The 24,684-nt window shown below is 36.4% G+C and overlaps 1 protein-coding gene across 10 annotated transcripts; it reads left to right on the top strand.

The window, feature by feature from the left end:
- Positions 1–2,529: 2,529 nt before the first annotated feature.
- Positions 2,530–23,312, top strand: ESCO1 (establishment of sister chromatid cohesion N-acetyltransferase 1). Of its 10 annotated transcripts, none has more exons than XM_034429583.3 (12): positions 2,553–2,752; positions 5,540–5,641; positions 5,730–5,913; positions 6,160–7,732; positions 9,373–9,487; positions 10,840–10,903; positions 13,703–13,817; positions 15,846–15,977; positions 19,387–19,476; positions 20,310–20,450; positions 21,687–21,874; positions 22,377–23,312. In XM_034429583.3, the coding sequence occupies exons 3-12, from the start codon at positions 5,732–5,734 to the stop codon at positions 22,546–22,548; spliced, it is 2,772 nt and encodes a 923-aa protein (XP_034285474.2). In that variant the 5' UTR covers positions 2,553–2,752; positions 5,540–5,641; positions 5,730–5,731; the 3' UTR covers positions 22,549–23,312. The 10 variants fall into 10 exon arrangements, with proteins under 10 accessions (XP_034285469.2, XP_034285468.2, XP_087746628.1 ...); XM_087890499.1 differs by having other exon boundaries at positions 2,570–2,728; XM_087890500.1 differs by having other exon boundaries at positions 2,570–2,752; positions 5,595–5,641.
- The last annotated feature ends 1,372 nt before the right edge of the window (positions 23,313–24,684 follow it).

Raw genomic sequence — 24,684 nt, 5'->3', positions numbered from 1 at the left:
TTAACTAAAGAACACTAGAGATTTTAAAAAAATAAATCTAAAAAACAATATTTTAAAAAAATCTAAACATGAGATTTAAAAAAAAAATAAATCTAAAGAACACAAGAAATTTTAAAAAAATAAATCTAACTAAAGAACACAAGAGATTTTAAATAAATCTAACTAAAGAACACAATAGATTAAAAAAAATAAATCTAACTAAAGAACACAATAGAGATTTAAAAAAATAAATCTAAACACAATAGAGATTTAAAAAAATAAATCTAAAGAACACAATAGATTTTTAAAAAAATAAATCTAAAGGACAGCTTTCTGAAATAAAGGCCGTATGGCATTCCAATCATAGTACATCATATTGTATCATTATTTAATATTTCTTTGCGGCAAACCAGCGCTCGCACCTTGCTTAAGTCACGTTAGTCAGAAGCAGGAAGCTGAAACATTCCGAAGAAAACTGAGCATGCTCCGTAAGAGCCCTGACTGTAAACAGAACGAGTATTAGCTCCTTTTGAAGAACTCTATGGTTCTCCAAGCGGCATTAGGCGCTTTTAATCATCTGCGCATGTGCAACAGCTACTTTCACAACTCCTTTCTCGGAAATCCGGTTCTGGCGTCACTGTTGTTTAAGGAGACAAGCGAGTCTGTCAGGTGTCAGCTGCTCGCGTTCTCGGGCGGAAACTTTGTTGGTGTAAAGAGGGAGAGAAAAATGGCAATCGCTGACACACTTCTGGTTCCTCAGTGCAGAGCTTTGGGAAAAGAATATTTTGCCGAATTTCAAATGTGATGGTTGCCGCTGTTGATCTTTCAGTAAAGTAGTAAAACAGAAACAAAGCGGATCGATTTAAATAACATTGGGCATTGATTATAAGGATTCGATTTCATTGATTTATAGTAGGGGTCCCCAAACTTGGCCGCTTTAAGACTGGTGGACTTCAATTCCCAGAATTCTCCAGCCAGCATAGCTGGCTGGAGAATTCTGGGAATTGAAGTCCACCAGTCTTAAAGCGGCCAAGTTTGAAGACCTCTGATTTATAGCAAGAGAGATACTAATAAACTTTAGTAATGCTCCTTATTGTTAGTAGCTTTACAGCGTGCCAACCAATGTTTTTAATCCTATGAACAGCCGCCCGACCCTCAATGACTTTTCCCCGCAGATTTGGTAGGCGTGGAGTGGACGGAGGCATCTTGTCGGCGCTAGTAAAGACTGTGATGCAAGTCGTGGGGATTTATTATTTTTTTTTTTTTGGACATTTTCATTTATTCTAATTTTTCACTGAGGTGAAACTTTAGGTAGTATACAGAGATATTTTTTACTATAAATATTACTTATTACTATAACCATGTTCCCACCACCCATCTCCTTCCACTTATGACTGTATGACTGTAATTTTGTTGCATGTATCCTTATGATTTATATTGATATTGTTTCCTGATTGCTTATTTGTACCCTATGACTATCATTAAGTGATGTACCTTATGATTCTTGATGAACGTATCTTTTCTTTTATGTACACTGAGAGCGAATGCACCAAGACAAATTCCTTGGGTGTCCAATCACACTTGGCCAATAAAAAATTCTATTCTATTCTACTGTAACCATGTTGCTTGTATCTTTCAATTACATTGCTTTTATTTGTTTCCTAGTACAATTTGATAGCTTATTAGTAACCTTGACTATCACTAAGTGTTGCATCTTTTTATTCTCGATGAGTGTGTTTTATTCTCCTTATGTACACTGAGACCATATACACCTGAGAAAAATTCCTTCTGTGTCCAATCCCATTTGGCCAATAAAGAATTCTATTCTATTCTATCATCATCTTCTATATGATTCTATCTATTCTATCATCATATTCTATATGAATCCATTAACGAGGAAGGCTGTGAAATTTGATCAGCGAATGTTTTGGATGACTTTGATGTCATCCGAGTTTTCTGCCTGCTTTGTTTTTGTTTTGTTTTTTTGGTCATCTAACGGTCGTCGGATTATTCATTCATTCATTCATTCATTCATTCATTCATTCATTCATTTATTTATTTAATTTTTTTTTGCATTCCAGACTGAGGGTCCTAAATAGATTCTACGTGGGAACCTTTTCCTGCCGATTGCTTTTCTTGCTTTCCTAACTCCTCCTTGGCATAAAAGCAAAAGTGTCGTAAAGGGGGCGAAGCAAACCTTGCTCTTTAGGGCAGGGGTCTCCAACTTTGGCAACTTTAAGCCTGAAGGACTTCAACTCCCAGAATTCCCCAGCCAGCAAAGCTGGCTGAGGAATTCTGGGAATTGAAGTCCTCCAGGCTTAAAGTTGCCAAGGTTGGAGACCCCTACTTTAGGGAACTGCAACAGTCTCTCGCGTCCCAATGAGCGGGAGAGGCGTAATTTATAAAAGGTTTGCGGCTTTTTTAAAGACCCCGGTCTCCTTCCCCCCCCCCCACCGGCTCCTTCCCCGCATATGGGAGACCTCGAAACCTTCAACAGACAACCGGAAATCCATCTCGGAAAAGCGAATTTCAGGCTCGACTCCGCCCCCCCTCCGCCCCGCCCCCACTCCCGCAGCCCCAGCGCCGCCTCAATCCGGATGCGCGAGGCGTTCCGTTTCGCCTCTTCGTTCTTTCGTGCCGGCCGGGTGACATGGGGAGTTTGACGCGGCGCTGACACGAAACGGTCGCTTCCCCGGCTACTTTGTTTCTTGCGCCCTCCCGCCTCCTTTGTGGGGCTCCCTTGGCCCAGGTGAGGCCTGCCTGGTGGTAAAAGGTGGGCTCGCTTATTATAGTGGGCGAGGAGGGGCGGAGGGAAAAAGTGTGGGGGGGGAGGGGGGACGGACAGAGGAGGCCTTGCCGCGCCCGGCTCAGTTACTCCCTTCTCGCCCCTCCGTTAATGCCCGGTAAGCGGCGGGGCTAATGATTGAAGGGCCTCGGCGTTGAGCAACCCGCCTTTTTTTGGGGGGGGGTCCTTGTGCTCTCTGAGCTTGGTGGCTTTCACGCAGGCGTACCGATGAGGTTACCTAGTTCGGTAATGAAACGTCTGCGAGAAAAACCATTTTACACAATATTGGGCTACACAGGAAAGGGGGGAACCCAAAGGCAGGCCGAGCCATCCACCCTGTGGCTTCTCCTCCTCCTCCTCCTCCAGCCTCTCCAACAAAGGGAGAAGAAAACATTTGTGGCTGAGGGTTGGGACTCCTTGGTGCTCTCTGAGCTTGGTGGTTTTTCTCCCAGACGTTTCATCACCGAACTAGGTAACTTCATCAGTGCGTCTGGGAGAAAAACCACCAAGTTCAGAGAACACCAAGGACCCCCCTGCAGTCCCAACCCTCAGCCACAAATGTTTTCTTCTGCCTTTGCTGGAGAGGCTGGAGGAGGAGGAGAAGCCACGGGGTGGGTAGTTTGGCCTGCCTTTGAATTCCTCCAGTTTCCTGTGTAGCCCAATATTGTGAAAAATGCCACTTTCTGTGGAAAATCTGTCAAGGATTCCCCTTTGGGGTCCTCAGACCATCGGGGTTTCCTAACTGATGTTTCAAGGCAGGGTTGAAATCCAGCAGGTTCTGACAGGTTCTGAAGAACCGGTAGCGGAAATTTTGAGCAGTTCAGCGAACGGCAAATACCACCTCTGGCTGGCCCCAGACTGGGGTGGGAATGGAGATTTTGCAATATCCTTCCCCCAGGAGTGGGGAGGGAATAGGCATTTTGCAGTATCCTTCCCCCAGGGGTGGGGAGGGAATGGAGATTTTGCAATATCCTTCCCCCAGGAGTGGGGAGGGAATGGGGATTTTGCAGTATCCTTCCCTTGCCACGCCCACAGAATCAGTAGTAAAAAAAAAATTGAATTTCACCACTGTTTAAAGGTGAGGTTTTGGAGGCATGTTGCGTTTCTCGGTTTGCTTTTCTTATGGGATTGTAGGGTTAATCTCTGGTCCTTGTTTTAATCATAGCTTGTTACACTAATGTGAAGTCATAAACCATAGCTGCAGCCAGAGTGGTTGGTGTGTGCACATTCTGCTAAGTTCAAACCCCAAATGGCTTAACTTGACACTAGCATTAGAAATTCATGCTTCCTGGCTCTTCTCCTGTCCCCTGGAAGCAGTTCAAATGTTATTCTATCCTGTGGTTTGTGGAGGTGCAAAACCATGTATTTTGATGATTTAAGGCAGACATTAAGAAGGCTTTTAAAGCTAATTTCTGCTGTGGGTTGTTGTTGATTTCAAACTGTTCTTGCTTACCTTGTTCTAAACAATGTGATTTTCTCTGCCTTGGGATTGTGCTTTGTTTTCTCTGTAATATGCACTGTTCTACTTTAATAATAAGCCCAAACCTTACATACACTCCGAAATTGTATTACTGGTTCTCTATGATAAATGTGTAAGTTAATAAGTGTTCTGTAACCTGGCTAAATTTTCTAGGTATTTTACATAGTGTAAAATATGTGGAACCTGTGTATAATATGAGAAAGTGACAGTGTAAAATGTAGGTAGCATCTTTATATGACCCTCACCCTAGATTGTTATCCAATATACACAAAATTGGAGTGTAGCCAGTTCTACATGTGTTGCATCAGTTATTCCCAGATTCTTACTCATTATTATATTAAACAGTTTACTATAGTAGTAGTATTGGCTTCAAAGTCTTAAATTTTCCTCCATTCCTTCAGTCCCATACTAATTTGCTTTAGGATTACTTGAAAACAAAATGGGTAAAAGAAGACTGCCTTTCAGCTAGAATTTCTTGGGAAAAAGAATAAGTTGAGTAATATGTGCATTATATGTATAATGTCTGTGTGATGTACTTAATCATGAAAAGACTTTTCATAGATGCAACTGTCTGATATTAGTTGATTTAGTATCCAAGTCAACTGTTGTCACAACCAAGCAAAGGAGTTTAGAATAAGCTTAAATTGGAAATATGTTACGAAGGCTTAAAATGGAAGACAGTCAGTAGATAATTAGAGGCTCTTCTCACCATAATTGGGATACCTCTGAGGTTTTTTTTTTAGTTTATGAAATGCACATAGATCTTCGTTTCTTGGTACTGAAAGTTTCCAAGTTACAGAGAAACTTACAGAACATTCAGGGGATGTATATATTTCTTTAATGTATTTAGCACAAATATATTAAATCTCTGTTTGTTGCTGTTAAATGAGTAAGAAAAGTTGTTTATTTTTTTCTCCAGATCTTATATAATGGCAAAGTTACAGGGATTTAAAAGTAATTTCTGGGCCCATAAGCCTACTTAGAGGATGATGTAAAGTAAAAAAAGTAGATTTATGACCCTGATAATGTTAGATATACAGAAATGAACCATATGTTAGTATGCTGGTTTTTCATGATATGTGCAATTTAATCTTCACTGACATTAGAATATTGTAGGAAAATCAAGATAAAGAACAATATGAACATCAAAGGATGAAATCTGACATATAATCCAGATATTTTCGAAGTATATGTTGCATGCCCTAAAAATTGCAATGAAACAATTTTTTAATTAGACATCTGTGCTCAAAATTAGTGGCACTCCCACTAATATTTTATTGTTCCTGTGTTTACAGGATATATATAATGCTCTCTTTGGATGTAAATTCATAAGGAATGCATTTTTCACAGATCACTACACTTCTACTGAAGCAGAATTCGCTTACAAAACTGTACTTGTGAGTAAACCACGTCAACATGTTAAGCTTCTCATTTCAAATGTATTTTTCAAGCGTATAGTTATAACTGAATACCCTTTTCTTTCAGAAATGGCAGCACAGAAAAGGAAATCTGTGCTGGTAGAATCCTCTGCTAAGCGCCGGAAATTGAATAAAAGTAATAAATCAGTTTCTACTAGCAAAGAAAGAAAACTACAGGATGCTAAATGCATATCAAATAAGAAAGCAGTGCCGAAGAAAGAAGTGCCCCAACACTCTGCCACAACTAACAGGTCAGCTGTCAATAAGTTTATAAATAGAGCTTCTCTGCAATCTTCCCAAAATAAACAAGCGCAAAGGAACTCCAAACAGACTTTAAATGAGTTAAAGAAGAAAACATGTAAAATGGTGTGCATGAAAAGGACATCCTTAACATCTTTAGGTAAATTATGTCCTGCACAGACATCTCTGAAATCTTCCAAACTAAAGCATGCTAATTCTCTGAATTTTTCAAAATCTTCTTCCAAAATCTGTTCTAGGGGGAAGAGAAAATGCAACATTGTCAAAAATAAAACTTCCTATGAAAACAAGAAACCGAATAAATCATCTGTAGATTCTAAAACACGTTCTACTGAAGCTCGGTGTAAAAGACATCCAGTCCGGTGTGGTAAAACAAGTCATAAAAACCTGCATTCAAAATCACGGCCGATCAAAGAAAATACCAGAAGAATTACAAAATCTGGAAAATATATTAATAGTGGTAACTTAGAGGTTCAGAATTCTAAAACCCCTTCTCTAAAAAAAACTGCTTCTCAGAACAGTGAAGCAAGATGGATTAAAACATCAAGTGAAAAGCCTTGTGATACTGACTACAGAAAGATAGGCAAAAAATCAGTGGGCACAGATTCTGCCAAAACTGTCAGAATTAGGCAAGAACAATTACCTGTCAAACAAACTAAGAAAGTATCTCAGAAGGAGACAGTGCAGGACCTTCCAAAGTCACAACATAGTGTTTCACATGGGCATCAAACTAGAAGATCGCCAAGATTGCAGCAGTCATCTGATGTTTCTACAATATCTTTGAGAAGCAGAAAAGTTAAAGAAACACATGCTTCTGTTACAAAGCAACGTAATCCGATGAAAAAGCTGGTACCGCAACTTAAACATGAAAAGTTGAAACACGTCCATCAGAAACCAGGAAAGTCTGTGGAAGACAATGATCATCAAACTAAAAGAAGAAAAATATCAGATAATAAGAAAGCAGGTTGTTTCTCCCCCAAAAAACATGAAGTGGCTTCTAAAATCAGTGATTCAACTACATCTCAAGATAAGCCAAGAGAACTGAGAAATAATTTTGAAAGTAATAAAGAATCTGAAAAGGAAGTTGCCAACACAATTTCCTGTCCTATAAATTCAGCTTGCAGTATAGTAAGCAAAGCAAAGTCAAAGCACAAAAATGGAAAAATCAGTGTAAAAGCAGATAGAGTTTTGCCAGTAGAACCTATTTGCCAACAAGAGGATGTGGTAAAATCCAAAAAGATTAGCATTCTTGAACTGTGTGAAGAAATTGCAGGCGAAATTGAATCGGACACAGTAGAGGTAAAAAGAATTTCTACTAATCCTAACTATGGAAAAGAGGTGGAAAAAAATCCAGTGCTGGAATTGCCACAGGACATAGTATTAAATGATGAGAAAACTAACCAGAACTCTCAATGTAAGCGATTTTTTCCCAGCAGAAAAGGGATGTCTGTAAAATGTACTGTAAATGGCAGACATAGCACAGTGAACAAAAGTTCTAAGTGGACCAAAATAAAATTAACTAAGGTCAATCATGTGAGCCATAGTATCTCAAGTATTCCAAAGCTTGATGTTTTAAAATGTAATAATCCTGAGGAACAACAAGCAAGAACTGTAGAAATACACCTTCCAGAAGTTCCAAGGAAATTTTTTGGAAACAATGATAGCACAATATGTGAACAGAAGTTAAGTACATCTGATTTTGAAGGAATCCATATTAAAGATAGAATGCTACATGCTGAACAGTCCACTGTACAGAAGATAGAGAATGGTTTGTCTGAGGCAAAACATTGTCCTGGGCCAACACCAGATAAGGTAAATATTTTGTAATTTTGTGATATAACAGTATGTCTTTGTATTTTATTGTGGAATTAGTTTGTTTCATGGGACAATACTATTTACTTTAAGGATGAGTATAATGCAGTGCATTCTGTTTAAAATAATCCATTATATCTATCATGCATGTATCATTATTTATTACATCATTTATCACTCATGCCCTAATAATTTTGCAGCTTGACTATTGCAACACACTTACATGGGGCTGAACTTGGAGACCACCAAGAAGTTTCAAATCATCCAGAATAGAGTGGCATAAGCAATTATGGGCATGTCTTGGTATCCCCATGTAACACCTCTGCTTTGTAAGTTGTACTGATTGCATCCAGTGCAATCATCTTGCTTCTGGGTGTGATTCAAGGTACTGGTTGCTATCTATAAAACCTTACATGGCATCAGAACTGATTACTTGAGGGACTGCCTGTCTCTCATTGTATCCGTCTGACTATTTTCATCTTACAGGGTTGGCATGCTCTGGGTTCCTTCAATTAAATAGTATCATTGAGTGGGACCCTGGAAGTATGCCTTTTCTGTAACAGTGCTTGTGCTTTGGAAGATCCAGATTGCGTGCCCACCCCCCCTTCATCTGCTGATGTCCAGAAGAGCGGTGAAGACCTAGCTCTTCACCCAGGCTTTTGGCAAGGGAAAGTGAGACCTCTCACCTGACTCCATCTGATCTCTCACGAGCAGGGTAGCACTAAGAGGCAATACATTACTAAAAGCTAACTGTAAAAAGATGGTTTGAAATGTTGTCTACATTTTTTCATATAGGTAACTGAGTATCATGGGAAAGACAGCTAAGTTCAACACAATATAAGTTGAGCTATCTTTTAGATTTGAGATATTTTCTTTGCTAGTTCATTGGGAGCTAGAGATATCTCTAAAATAGTTTTTGTCCATGTACTACAGAGTTACCCTGTTTCCATCAAAATAAGACATCCCCTGATAATAAGCCCATTCAGGCTTTTCAGCACATGGCAATAAGGCCAAGCGTTTATTTCAGGGTTCAAAAAAAATATGACATGGTCTTATTTTTGGGGAAACACGGTATTTACTATACCTCATGAAGCCATAGGTGGTATATGCAAACATAGCTATATACTAGTATGATTTACTAAGATTATAGAGTGCTTCAAAGGATGAAAAGTTTATAATGTTAACATGTTTTCTGCAACCTCTTAAAGCAGCTTCATCTTTCTTAGAGCCTGTTTAGATGCCCATTGCAGTGCTGTGCGATCTTAGGGAAAGGGACATTTAGTTTACATTGAATCCAAATATATGTTCCTGAATGCTCCAAAGCACATTTTTGCTTTGAATCAGAAGCTCTGCACAACCCTAAGATTCCTTGAAGATTGAAAGTATTGTTTTAGAATTTCTAAATTCTTTATGCATTTGCACAAAGACTCAAGAAAACTGGTTAATATTCTCATGAGATAAATTACCTCTAGCCCAGTTATTGCATCAGTTCTTATAATTTATTGCATCTCATCTAGACAGCTCAATTATACAAACCTGGTAGAAGTTTATTAAAGTGAACAGGAACAAAAATTCAAGTTTTTGAATTGGTAAGATCTGTTGTATGTTTGAATAAATGATTCTTATATGTATATCTTTAGAGTTTCAATTCAGAGTTCACTACACCACCAGAAAATACTTCAGTGAAAATAATTTCAGAACAAGCATCAGTAATGAAACAAGTAAAAAGAGAGACAACAGAAATCAAACTTCAAGGTAAACTTCAAATTATATTTCATATTAAAGCATCTTTAATTATGGATAAAGTAATTGATAGTTTAAATTCAAGTTTATGTATTATGATATATTTAAAAAACTATGGCTAGTTTTTTAGTTCATGGAATATGAACTTAGAAGAAAGCAAGGGTAATCAGATGAAACTTTATTTCCATTAATAGGATAACCTGTGCTTAGAGGATTGCTAACAGTAGACCATAAGGCTTATCATCAAAATGCCAAACTGAGGCTACTTATAGCTTTTTTTGAACTAATCTTACCATTGGCAATTAAATTTAACTGATTTGCTAATATATTGACCACAGTTTACATAACTGTAAGCCAGAATTTGTTTTATCATCATATTTTCAATATATTGTGATATGTCAGAATGAATTAGATTCATATCAACACCCAGGGCAAAATGTACCGAACCATATCATTGATCAACTTGGTATTAATTTTATTGCAGACAGGCAAAGTAATCAGTACTTGTTGAATCAATTCTTGAGGGGGGTGGGGTTCTTTAGCTTCAAGAAGAAAACTGATCAGACAAACTAAACAGGAATAAGATGGGATTCTAGATATAGACCCAGTGACTCTAATATAATACAGGCATTAAATTGCTGCTGGAAGTAATGCATAGTTACATGATTTATAAACTAGTAAAAACATGGTGCTGCTCTACTCTCCCTAGTCAAAACTGAAATATTGAGGTTTTTTTTTTTTTTAATGAAACCATCTTATTGGTTTGGCTTTCACAACTGCTATCTCTTAGGCAGTGTTGAGCTACAGGGTTTAGTGCCATAGTCTAGACAACAGCCTAGTCGGTTCCTGCACAGTTGCTGTGGTCTGCATAGTATTCCATATTGCTCCTAAAGATGCCAGCTTATAGTTGTCAATGAAAGTAAGGAAATCTGTTGCCTAGATCACATTCATTAAACCCTGAAGCCCAATGTTGCTCTTTTGTATACTCTTTGTGTATATAATATAAGACAACTATAGTCTGTTACATTAATATGCAATTCATAATCTATTTAACCTGTGTAGCTCTAAATCACATGGTGTGTGCCTTTCATTATATTTGTTTACGAGTTCAGTTTATGCACTCATAGGTAATATAAAACTGAAGGAGAACTTGGCTAAAGATAATAATCCCCCCAAGTAGTCTCTATTATATATTCATTGATAAATATGAAGTAATATGGAGTCCTTGGTTGTCTTTGAGTTTGGTTGTTTGATTACAGATGTTTCAAACAAACATCCAAGTTTAGGAACACCAAGGACTCCAAGTTAAACTCTGAGCTACATATATTCTCTTCTAATGCAGTAACAAATTGATTTATTGATAGATCCAGTTGGTAAACAGTTGGTTCAGATTCCTGATAATAAAACCTCTGAGATAAATGAGAGCAGGTACAGTATTTTTAAAAAATATTTTATATTTTCTTATATTTTATGTTGCAATCTTTTACAAGTTTGTACTAAATTTGCCAGTCAGTTGTTAAGAAATATCCAAGTATTATCAACTCAGACTTAACATTCTTTCTTTAATATTCCCTTTTCTAAGGATATACCTTAGCTTCGGCTCAACTGGCCAAATAATCAGACACCTTAATCTCAGGCTGCTCTTGCTAAAGGGCAGATCTCTTTGAAATGAGATGTTTGGGTGAAGAAACACACAGACCTGGCATCTCTGGTTGGGTAGAATTAGGGATGTGGCCCTGAATGAGCTCTGAGTTACATATCCTACATCTGCCATGATGCCAAAGTTCAGAAGAAAGGCTAGCAGCAATTTTGGAGAGAGACTAGTGGGCCCAGCAGGACTGCACTGTAGATAATGGTTGCAAAGAATGATAAGTGTGACTGTTGGTCTCTTCCCAGATATTGATCCTGAACACTTCCCTGGTTTGTTAGAGGAGTCAAGAGAGATGAAACAGGTGGGGAAAAAACCCCTAGTATAACAGTGCTACAATACCAAAACTCAGTACAATCCAGTGATGGTTCTCAACATGGGTTGAGTGTCTGATTCTCAACATGTTGAGAATCAGTCACTGAATGGCAAAATGTGAATACTTCTGTATTATAATGGCATCTGGACTGTCTGCAGATGTTATGAGTGCTGTTGTGCAGGAGCTCTGCTTGTACCAAAAGGAGTTGTTTCAGTCAGTTCTGGGAGGAAAATCATCAAATCACAGGGTCACCTGTCACACTGAAGTGTCGGTGTACTATTGATACTCAGTTGTATAACCATCAAGGCCAAGATAGGGATACTATTAAAATCTTGAACACAAGCAGATACAAGATTAAGTCTGGTAAGAAAAGATATTGTTTGTTAGTAAGTTAGTTAGTTCTAGGAACTTAAGTTCCAGTGATTGTACTGCTCCTGCAGGAGCAGATCTTGGATTTACAGATCCTGCTGGAGAAGCAGGTGGAAGCTCTGGTAGGGAGACAGTGTACCAGTTACAGCCCTACTTGAGCTGGAAAAACTTGGCTGTTGTAGCTTCTATTCTAGTTCTTGTGAGATTTGCACTATTACAATGCATCATATGCTTGTTACCTTTGAAGATAATCTCCAAGCTGCATCAGATTGTGGCAGCCAGGATGTTAGAAGGAGATACCTATGTTACAGCCACACCAATGTTGGCTGCCCGTAGGCTTCCAAGCTCCGTTCAGACAGTTAATTATTACCTATAAGCCCTACACAGTACAACTCCAATCACATCAGAGGTCATTTTAACCAGCATGATTCTGCCTGTCTTGTATAGTTGAACAGGAGGGGATCCATCCCACTGAACATAAAACAGGTGTGGACTAGGATGCAGGACTGTTCCACGGTAGCTCTTGTCCTTGGAAGTACATTGCCCCCAGATAACTGTCTGTCTGTCTGTAAAACTTCTGACACTTCATAAGACATCGAAAACTTTACTTTTAAAACAGAAATTTAATACCTAACAATTTTCTTTGTGTAACTGTCAGTAATATAAGTTAATGAATTTGTGCTGTTTTTATTGTTAGGGGCTCAACTTTTCTACATTGCCTGACTCTTGTGAGAAGGCAGTATTAAAATGAAATAAGCAAATATTCAGTAGAGACTTTTAAAAAGCTGTGACTTTTGCACCTAATAGATAAGGAGAGTTTCTGCATGTTTTTGTTTTATTGTTGCTGTTATTATTACTTTGAGAACATTTGCTCCATATAGCCTCCTTTTTGATGCTGAAATGAAGCAGGAACAGAATTGTTGTTCAAATAGGAAAATATCCCTCTATCCTGAAAAAAAAAGGAAGGCATAGTTCCTTTCAACTTCCATCTTATAGATATCTAAGTAAAATACAGGTAGTCTCTGACTTAGAACCATAACTGAGCCCAAAATTTCTATTGTTAAGTAAGATATTTGTTAAGTGAGTTTTGCCCTATTTTATGACCTTTCTTGCCACAGTTGTTAAGTGAATCACTGCAGTCGATAAATTAGTAACCCGGTTGTTAGGTGAATCTGGCTTCCCCATTGACTTTGCTTGTCAGAAGGTCGCAAAAGGTGATCAGTTGACCTTAGGACACAGCAACGGTCATAAATATGAACCAGTTGCCAAGCATCTGAATTTTGATCACATGGTCATGGGGATGCTGCAAAGGATGTGACTGAAAAATGGTCATAAGTCACTTTTTTCAGTGCTGTTTTAACTTTGAACAGGCACTAAACAAATTGTTGTAAGTCAAGGCCTAGCTGTAATTGCTTCCATTTATGAAATAAGGATTAGCGATGGAGTATGTGGAGTATGTCTTTTTTTCCTTTTGCTAGGAGCATATGTCATACCATCATGCAAACACCACATCTCAACAGATTAGGTTCACTTTAAAAAAAATTTAAAACCCAGCATGATAAGACAGGGTTCTTGAACATCCTAAACAAAAATTTATTCTTTGCGGACAATCAAGCTATTTGCAAGGATATTTGCAACATTTTTCAGCTCAGAAAGGGATTGGCCTATTCGTTTACAAACTTTGCTTGCTGTAAAATGTGAGAAACATTTTTTTGACAGAAGCATAGCTAACTTATTTCATTGTCTTTCTTCCAGGAGCTTAAGATGTCTTGTATTGCACTCTGTTCTACCTGGATTTAATATTAATTCAGTTGAATTGTGTGGAAGGGAAATACATTTTTATTATAATACATACATAAGCAGTAACTTTTGTGAATTATTTTTATTCATAAAGGGCATCTGTGCCAAAGACTCCATTAACAACAAAATGTGGTGGCTTTCTTACATCTGAAGAACATATTCAAAAATTAAAAGAAGCTGCAAAAGATGGCGATAAGCAGCTAATCATAGTAAGTATTGTGTATGATAAGTTGCTGGTTGTTACTTTAAAACAATTATTCAATGTGTGTCAGGCTTTTATCTTATAAGTTAATAAAGTATGATATTAATAAAGTAGGAAAAATATTCTCTGTTAATTGGGAAGTAGAAAAATGGGTTAAGTCTAATTTAAAGGTTTCTTGTTATAGTATAATTTTCCATTCATTGTAGTGAAGAAACATATTATATGTATTTGATGTACAGCAGATATTGCCATCCATTATCTTGGACTGAAGGCTAAAACATATAAAATGGTTGCTGGAATTGGGTATGTTTAGTTTAATGAAAACAACAACTAGGGGTGACATGATAGCTTTTTCCAATATTTACAATTGAGCCTACAATTGAGCCCAAAATTTATGTTGCTAAATGAGAAATTTGTTAAGTGAGTTTTGCCCCATTTTATGAGCTTTCTTGCCACATTTATTAAGTGAATCACTGCAGTTGTTAAATTAGTAATACTGTTGTTAAGTGAATCTGGCTTTTCTATTGACTTTCCTTGTCAAAAATTCACAAAAGGTGATCACATGACCCTGAGATCAACTATCATAAATATGAACCAGTTGTCAAACATCCAAATGTAAATCACATGACCATGGGGATGATGCAATGGTCATAACTGAAAAATGGTCGTATGTCACTTTTTTCAGTGTTGTTGTAACTTTGAACGGTCACTAAACAAACTGTTGTAAGTCGAGGACTACCTCTATTGATTTTCCAGTTCTTGTTTAGTTTAGTTTAGTTTATTTGATTTGTATACCGCCCTACTCCCGAAGGACTCAGGGCGGTGAACAGCCAAACAATAAAATACATAAATATAAAAAATTTAAAAAACCAGATAAAATCGAATTAAACCATTTTGGCCCAGACAAATTAAAACACCCCAATAATTTAAAAACAGATTAAAATTTACATATTAAAAAGAGGGAAAAGATTAGGCCAAGCCCGCCTGGTGGAATAAAAAGGTCTTCACAGCGCGGCGGAAGGTGCGCAGATCCGGGATCCTCCGTATCTCCGGGGGGAGCTCATTCCAGACAGTAGGTGCCCCCACAGAGAAGGCTCTCCCCCTAGGGGCCGCCAGCCTGCATTGTTTGGCTGACGGCACCCGGAGGAGTCCTCTCTATGAGAGCGTACCAGCCAGTGGGAGGCTATTGGTGGTAGTAGGTGGTCCCGTAGGTAACCAGGTCCTAAGCCATGGAGCGCTCTAAAGGTGGTAACCAAAACCTTGAAGCGCACCCGGAAGACCACTGGGAGCCAGTGCAGCTCGCGCAGGAGAGGTGTTACATGGGAGCGCCATGTCGCTCCCATTACCACCCGCGCGGCCGCACTCTGCGCCAGTTGGAGCCTCCGGGTGCTCCTCAAGGGGAGCCCCATGTAGAGAGCATTACAATAGTCCAGGCAGGAGGTGACGAGGCCATGAGTGACCGTGCGTAAGGAGTCCCGATCCAGAAAGGGACGCAACTGGCGAATCAGGCGAACCTGATGAAAAATCCTCCTGGTCACGGCCGTCAAATGCTCTTCTAAAGACAGCCGTGAATCCAGGAGGACGCCCAAGTTGCGAGCCCTCTCCGTGGAGGCCAATGATTCGCCCCCAATAGTCAGTGATGGCGCCAACTGACTATATCGGGATGTCGGAAACCACAGCCACTCGGTCTTGGATGGGTTGAGCCTGAGCCTGTTCCTCCCCATCCAGATCTTGGTTCCCCAGTTCTTGATTTCCCTGGACTAACAGAAAATAATAGAAAAATGTGCTATTTTATCATACATATTTTAATTGACAGGAAAGATCATGTTATTTTTCTGATGATTAATTAGCCCTGAAAATATTGCCATGACCCAACAAATGTATTTTGAATGCTCTTCATAGTTGCTATCCTTGATATTGAAAGTACTTTGTGTATTTTAATGACATGGGTTTGCAGCTATTTATGTTCAGTAAATTGTATTATTAGGTTAGGCAAGTTTGTTTCACGCGCTATATTTTAACTTTTAATATATAGGATGCAGGACAAAAACGGTTTGGAGCTATTTCCTGTAATATTTGTGGAATGCTTTATACAGCTTCAAATCCTGAGGATGAAACCCAGCATCTGCTCTTTCATAACCAGTTTATAAGTGCAGTAAAATATGTGGTAAGAATATTTTTTCTTTGCTCCCCAAAGCATAAAGTATTTTATATAGTCTCTCCAAAATTATACTTAAAGCAACAGCAAATCCACTTAGAAATGTTTTGTTAGTTTAAATAAAGTAACGAAACATCCTTGTTCACATTTCTCCTAACTAATTCTTCAGTGAGTGAATATTATATCATCTAAGTTACCTAATGCTGTCTGTACTGTATAGTGCTTTGGATTCAATTCAAATCCAAAAAGATGTTCAGAGCACTTGGAAATCTGCCTGCCACCCTTTAAAACAGTTGTGTCTTTTCCAGGAATGGCGTGTCAACTGCAGAAGGCATGCTTTGAAGCATTTTTGGAATCAAATCAAAAGCACTCTACAACCCTATTGCACATGTATTATTTTATGCTTTTACATATGCAGTGGAAATAATATTGCCCATAGTGGTATTTTAGTATGAAATTTTGTTTGGCTAGTAGAAAATAATTAGCTTTTAATTGCGCAATTTATTTTTAAAAACCATATTTCATATAAGATTGTTGAACTGACCATTATATGCCCCTGCAATTTATATTCAGAGTACTAGAACTCTGTTTTCTTTATCATATATGTTACCTTCCATAACTTGTATTGATATTGATAAGACCTCCAGGATAATCGAACTGAACTCCCCCAGCTGCTTCCAAAGTCTACCACACAAATACAAATCTACACTGATTCAAATCTAGCTGGTGATTTAATGATTTACAAAAGCTCTTGCTAGTTTCATGATCTTATTGACCAACTGTAAACTATTGCCTACTTACGGAAGAAATACATTACTAAAGCTCTAGAGAGCAGGACTTTTAAAGCATCTGGAAAAGCAATGGTGGTGGGACAGTAAAAAAATGTTTGAATAATTGAATGATCAGAACTTAAGGTGAAATTTGACCATCAGTTTTTTAACCTCTTTGCTTTTCAGTTCAATATAGAGTATTCCTTTTCTATTTTTTTTAAAAAAATTGTTAGGCTACAATTCAAAATAGAAAACTCAGAAACTAGAATACAAGTTGCTTCTTCTATAGTAGCATATATTAATATCGCATTACAATCCAAATGTATGCAATTTTTATTGGTGCTGGTTTCCAGCTGAAATTGGATTTTTTTGAAACATCACAACCAAACTGGGTGGATTTATGGAAAATAAGTTAAATCTTTTATGTGATATAATTTTGTGTCCTTTTATATCACAAATAATTTGAACTAAGAGTTAAATTTTGTTTCAATTTATTTGAAAACCTTAATTCTCAAATAATTATTGTTGCAGCCATTTATTTTTTTTACTATAATTAATGTTTATGTCTTAAAATTATTCTCAACTTAAATAAAATACTTTAAACACCATAAAAAAATCTAATGCCATAAATTTAGAGTTCAAAGCTCAGTTCAACATATAATTTTCCCTCATTCTTAGAACATCTGTGAATTAATTGCTGTAGCTGCCCTTGCAGATGTATTTGACATGAACAGTTAATTATTCCTTTTCTTTTTTAAATAGTTTTTTTTTAAATTAATTGAATAAAGCAAAAGAAAAAGAATACACATAATTATAAATCAATTATGAAAGAATGATATGGCCATTGCTTTGGAATAAATTGGAATAAATTACCAAACCCTTCTTTATTACCCTCTTAAGAGAAGGCTATAATATTCATATTTATTTGCCTTTTATTGTCCCAGTTTTTAAAGTCTTATATTTGTTTTTAATAATAGCTTTATTATTACAATATTTTTGTAAATTACCTAAAACCATTAAAGGAGTGGATAGCATAAATGTGGATATACATTCTCTAAATAAATAAAATAAATGCTAGAAAAGTATCATCCAAGTAACATTTTTAGGTGTTAAAATAATATTTTGGGACTCTAAAATTAAAATTATTTGCTTTATGAATAGGTGGGCTTAGAAATCTGATGAAATGAAATGATCAAATGTAATTGTTATCACAAATGATACCAGAAAGATTTTTATTTGAATTATTGTGTTGGCCTCAAAAGATCAGGACCACAAGTGAAGTTCCAATTAAATTGATTTATTACTAATCATGCCTATGCACAAGAATCTATACAACTAGTTAGCACTATCTTGACATTAAATGAAGGTCAACAGAATTCAAAAAGAGTTGCACTTAATCTGTTTGTGACTACATAAAGAAGCTCTAAGCTAATTCCTCTTTGACCCCGTCCCCAGGTTCTGCCTCTTCTCCTACAGATCGTTAGTATCACTTCAGCCTCTTTTCTTGGGTGAATGTTATAACAGTATGTAACAGTATGTAGTTATATACATATAACAGTATGTATATAAGTGTCAGTGGAATATAGTTAATTGTTTAATTTTTAGTGAGCTTTCTTTTCCTCTCTCCCCTTTTTAAAATGAATATAGGTTAGACTTTTGAATTTATTAGCCTAGTTATGGTACTTTGCTTTAGACTTCCTATAAATACCGCTTTAGGCAGCCTTTGCAAACAACATAAACTCTAATTTATGGATAAAATTAAGTCTTAATAGACTTAAGTGGCTTTTTGTTTTGTTTTTTCATGCAGGTACTGATCATTTATCACCATCAGTGTGGATCTGAAGAAGAGTTAATTACCTCATTTTTGAGTATGTTTAACTTCAGATACACACAGCGTAGCAACTTTCCCTTTTAGGGCATTAGAAGGTAGCTATTCGTTTATAGTCTCATTTTTGTGACTATTAGTTATAATTAGTGATACAAATATTTCATCTTTTGAACCACTGAACCACTGCATGCCATTCAGTTCACTGAAAACCTCCTGGAGGTCTGTTGCATGCCACTTATCAAAATGTACACATATTTGTGGAGGTAACTGTGTTAAAGAAATGCTATATAGTGTACATATATACATACTCCTACTTGCACATTCAAGCTCTGGATTGATTTTGGGGGAATTTGCTGAATGAACAAAATATGCTTGCCAATTCTTAATGGATGAATTTTACAATTATTCTGGTGGAAAAGACTGGGGCTGCCCAATGCTTCATGTTTGAATCCAACAAAGTGCTGTATCGGCACCTCTCTACAACTCTTGAAAGCAGCTGCCTTTTCCTAGGTTTATGTAACAGATATGGAGGGCAAGTGCTACTGTATATTTGAACTCCTATGTATCTAGAACCAACTTTTGTCCAAAGTATCACTCAGCCCTGAAAGAGTTATAAAGTGTAAAATATTTTCATGGAAGCTTTCTGTGGAAGCTTTTGAGTTATACAAGCTATATGGATACGTATAACTCCATCAAGTCAGGATTTTTGTTTGCTAAGCAAGTGTGAATTATTTAACACGAGCTAAAAGTATAATTGTAAACATTGTATTAATAGTATAAAAGCTTTGTGTTTAGCTGAGCATTGTTTTTTCCTTTTTAGGGGTGGAAAAAAGAGAGAATTTTGTCTGAGTATCCTGATGGTAAGATTATAATGGTTCTTCCTGATGATCCAAAGTATGCACTGAGAAAGGTAGGTGAAATGTCTTGAACTGTATTTTGTTTAATGGATGGGAAAAGGCTTTGCTAAGCTTTTTACAGTAGTTTGTTATTGTTAAGAATGTGATAATAAACACCTACAAATAAATTTTCTGATCACTGAAGTTGCAAAATACATACAAGACTTTCCACACTTCTATTATTTCAGCTATTGTTCTTATTGTATTAACGTGAGATTGGCTTGACAAGGAAATACCAAAATTGATGTGTCGGTAGAACCTATGAATTTAATTTTCAGTTGAAAGATCATAGGGGGAAATAAGCCATCTTCCCTAGTGGATTTAAATGGAATTGTTTGCATGACATAACAAATTTAGTAGCAGAAACAAACCAATGTGTCTTAAACTGTGCAAGTGTGCAATGTGAGAGAGATTGATGGTTTACTTATTGTGTACTATATCAGCAGAATGTCGGAAAATTTTGGCTAGAACAAACTTAGTGTCTCTATGATTGTATTAAGCTTGTTTACATAACTTTACTATAATTTGAATTATAGTCCTGTTACATTCAAGTATACTTTGTACATTCTAAAGTTTTCACTGTTGCAGTTTTGTTTTTCTGTTATGCACATTTTCTCTGCTTGTGTGGGTAGATGGATTAAATAGATTTTCCTTCCCCAAATAGGTTAAATTCCATACCCAAACATTCTAAATCTGTACCTATATGTATTGAGTTTTGAACAATTACGCAAAAATACTTTTATGCTTTTTGAATGTGTGCTTGTTAGAGTGCATATTTTGTTCTTTTTAAAAAAATATGATTTTGAATATATTGGTTCTAAGGCTTTTTATGTTATTTATTTGGCAGGTTGATGAGATCAGAGAGATGGTTGATAATGATCTGGGATTCCAACAAGCTCCTCTAACATGCTCCAGAACTAAGACTCTATTATTTATTTCTAATGATAAAAAAGTAATTGGCTGCTTAATTGCAGAACATATTCAATGGGTGAGTAAACTGTGGATAACTATTGTCTTAGTTGTTACATTTTTCTAAAAAGTATGTATATTTTTATTTAAAATGTTGGAACCTCTGAGAATATTTCCTGTGAAAAATTAATCATTAAAATGAAGAAATTTCTGTTTATAACTTAAAGTGGGAAAAGTGGATGGAGATAGAATGTAAAAAGAAATACCAATTCTTAAGGTAGTAGTTATTGTAGTGACCTGATATATGTATCAGAGATGTCTTCTCAGCTGTTTGGCTTCAATTTGAAAATTGCAGTGCAGCACTTGGTTGCAGAAAACACAGCAATCCAAGTTCTACATTAGTCAGTTGTGTTCTAATTCTTAGTGCTACTGGTAAATCTCTCAAATACTGGTGCAAAATTCATTATGATTTGAAGATGGCTGCAAAGAGAAGCAAGTTTTTGCTGCCTTGTAATCCTTGTGTTGATTTTTCCTGCCATACTTTTTCACCCATCGGAGAAAGATCTCTTGAACTATTTGCTGGTGTGGTGACTATAGAAAGATGTTTCTTATATGGGAGAAGGGATGTATAAAGTTCCTCAACCATCTGTTGGAAAAGGAAGTGCATGTGGCAAGTGGATTTTCCTATAATTCTAGCCATCTCTTTTGTTTCAAATCACAAGGCTACTGAATATTTTTTTTCGGTAGTTTCTATAGAACTATTCCAAGGAAAGTAGTCCTCTTCAATACATGACCCAATGAACTGAAAGAGCCTGATAGTACAGTGGACTAAAGCACTGTTATTAACATCTGCTGCTTGCAATTACTGCAAGTTCAAATCTCACCAGGCTCAAGGTTGACTCAGCCTTCCATTCTTTCAAAGGTAGGTAAAATGAGGACCCAGATTGTGGGGGCAATAAGCTGATTTTGTATAAATATACAAAAGTATGAAGGCTATTGCTTAACGCATTGTAAGCCGCCCTGAGTCTCCGGAGAAGGGCGGCATATAAATTAAAGCAAAAAACAAAAACAAACTGTAGCTGCACTAGCTGGTTAGTTGGCATTTCCTTTTTGGACAGCTGACATAAATCATTCCTATAAAATTCCTTTTATATTGTAATGATTACATTGTGTGGGGCTATTCAGCAAAAAATGACTGGATGTAAATACTATATTTGGAAAGGAGATATTTAAAATAGGAATTTGTTATTACAAATACGTTAATATTAAAATCAATCATAAAGAATGCTAACTGTTATTATTATTATTTCCCAAGGGGTATAGAGTTATTGAAGAAAAGATTCCAGATATTAGTTCAGAAAACGATAAGCTCACTTTTGAAAGGCAAAAGGCCTGGTGCTGCTCAACAACTCCTGAGCCAGCCATCTGTGGCATTAGTCGCATTTGGGTGTTCAGCATGATGCGACGGAAGAAAATTGCTTCTCGGATGTTAGAATGCTTGAGGTAAGGGCCTTTTGCATTAGTGTGAACGATTTACAGGGGCACCTACATTACATTAAAAAAGGACGGGATTGCTCACATGGCATTTTAAATTTTCTGACACCCTCCCTGCTGTTGCCCCTGACTGTTATGGCTTAAGATAATCGGTTAGTCTGTATTCAACTTTTACTTTTATCTTAAGAGGAGTAAAATACCTCATATACTATTTAATCAATTGGAAGTTAACCAATCAGAAGTGAGAATTGTTAAATTGTTCACTACTTGTTATTTGGGAACTCTTTTAATTATGAGAACAGATGTGACTATTTCAGAGGTGTGATCATTTTAAGAGGAAGACAAGATTAGGTAGCATCTGAATACTGGCGTTTGAAAAGCATTAAAATACATTGTATTTGGGGCAGTATTTTATGTTTGTTAGTTCCTTGAGTCATTGGTATTATTATATTTTTAAAAAGTTTCTTTGCCAATTTGTCACAGTGATTTTTTTTATCTTGTCTTTAATCAGAAACAATTTTATATATGGCTCATATTTAAGTAAAGAAGAAATTGCTTTTTCTGACCCTACTCCGGATGGAAAATTGTTTGCAACACAGTATTTTGGGACTAGTCAATTTTTGGTATATAATTTTCTCAGTGGACAACAGCCTCAAAGTGGTAACCTTTATAATAAAAGGTAATGAGAAATCATTAACTCTGTTGCTTGATGTTGACCAACAGATTTGGACTTTTATTAGCAGTGAACTCAGGAGTAGTAACAACCAAAAAGATGATGGTTGTATTTTATTAAAACTGTAAATAGCACAGGTAGAATAATTTTGATATTTTTATAAAAAATATGTATTATCTCTAGTACACTAGCCATGTTTACATGCAGCAAATAATTTGTTCATAGTGGACTGTCAATTAGTGCAAGAACTATGGTCGCCTTTTAAGTATATTTTGAAGTTCACAATGTAATAGTATACCTAAGGCAAGGAGAAAGTCCGTCTGTATTTGGTAGAGGTGTGTATCTGAGAATCTCCATAGAAATTTCGACTGAGAATTTCCATAGAGATTTAGAGGTACGAAAGTATTCTGTATTCAAGATGAATAAAAACTAGGGTCTAATCGAAGTGTATAATTGGCTCACTATATATGTTGAATGGAAATAATAGTTTAAAAAGAAAGATACTAGCTTCTTTTGAAAAGTATGCCTCCAACTATACTTTAGCAATAGCAAATTGGGTATATACTTTGTGGACTTCACTTGGTACTTTAGCCTAAACCCCTCTTATTTCAGAGGGTACATATAATGAAAAACTACTGTGGCCTTTCTTGACATGTATATAATGTAGATTTTAAAAAGAAAACATTTGATAACTTTTAAATAATCTACTAATGATAAATGTATTTAAGCAATGTCTTTGATATTATTGACTATTAAAAGTTGATTGAAACACTGGTCTGGTATAATAATGATTTTGGGTGATTAACAGTTGCAGCGTTTACATTTTGGTGATCACGAGTACGTAACTTAATATTTCAAAGGAAGTTTTCAATCTACAAGTAGCTTGATTAGTTCAAAACAGTGCCTTATATAGTTTAATAGTCTAGTTCCAATGTTTGCTAGAAGTGTCTCCAAGTGGTCTGTTCTTCAGGAATACAATGGATTTTGATGCTAGTACATCTTCAGGTTCACTATATACAAAATAGGTTTGTGGTCCCATTCCTGGATAGTTGTGTGTGAGATAAAGATTTAGTACTGGGTGGGTAGTATGTAAGCCGTTTCCTACCCTGAACATGTCACAGGCAGAATGACCACCTTCATGTTTAGTCAGAGCCAATACGGGCACCTTTTCATGAGAAGATATTGTCAAATAATGTAGATCCATTATTTATTAACTTGTTAATTTGAGGTTATACTAGGCTCAAAATATAAGCTTACCTTCTAAAACTTAAAATCTGGAAACATTCTTAGAGCCTGCAAAAGAAATGCTGTAACCATGAATTTCTTAACATTTTTCCTTCTATTGAACTTTTTTTTTAATGTATGTCATCATTTTACAGAATTGCAGTTAAAATGGAGGGATAGAACTCCCATTGGCTATTCTTAAGGTTGGTTCTAGGCCTTAAATCTCGGTGACACAATTCATATTTCCTAAGGAGAGATAAAACAAGTCTCTCTTTATTGAGGCAGACCTATTGATCTTAACTGTAAAATTTGGACCATGTGAGTCATCAGTTCATGAGTTGCTCTGGTCTTCCTTCATTCAGAAAACAGTTTCTCCACCACTTTCTGAATCTTAAGGTAATTTTTGTCTCTTCTGTAACAGCAGTCATATATTTTGCAAGGCTTGTGTGTATGGTTTAGCAGCTGCTATGGCTGTCTTTGTAATTATGAAGTCTGAAATATGAGCCTTGAAAAAGGCAATAGCTTTTTAACAAACAGCTGCTTTTTTCTGTGCATAATAAAACTTGTGAATATTGTAGTATTGCTTCCTGACATACTAAGCATCTACAGTCACCTTGGATTAATGATTAACTAGTACAAGTTTAACTGTTAGCTTATGTATTGGCTATTCAAGTAATTACTAAGTCGTTATATTAGTAATTGGTCAAAATAAAAATTCTGAGGAATCAACATAGTGTAAACCTAATATAGAAAGCATTAATTGATTAACCACGGTGCAGAATCTGGCAATAAAACAGAAGTGCATCTAGCTAGTTCAACAATGGAGAAATAATATCTCTGCCCTAGTCTATATTTAGATTAATAAGCATATTATATGAATTGAATCAAGTGCCCGATAAAAGGATCCATTACATTGGTCTAC

Source organism: Pantherophis guttatus, chromosome 3 (genome assembly GCF_059756535.1).
Source record: "Pantherophis guttatus breed Tessera chromosome 3, ASM5975653v1, whole genome shotgun sequence".
Taxonomy (NCBI): domain Eukaryota; kingdom Metazoa; phylum Chordata; class Lepidosauria; order Squamata; family Colubridae; genus Pantherophis; species Pantherophis guttatus.
This window is presented reverse-complemented; position numbering and strand designations above follow the sequence as displayed.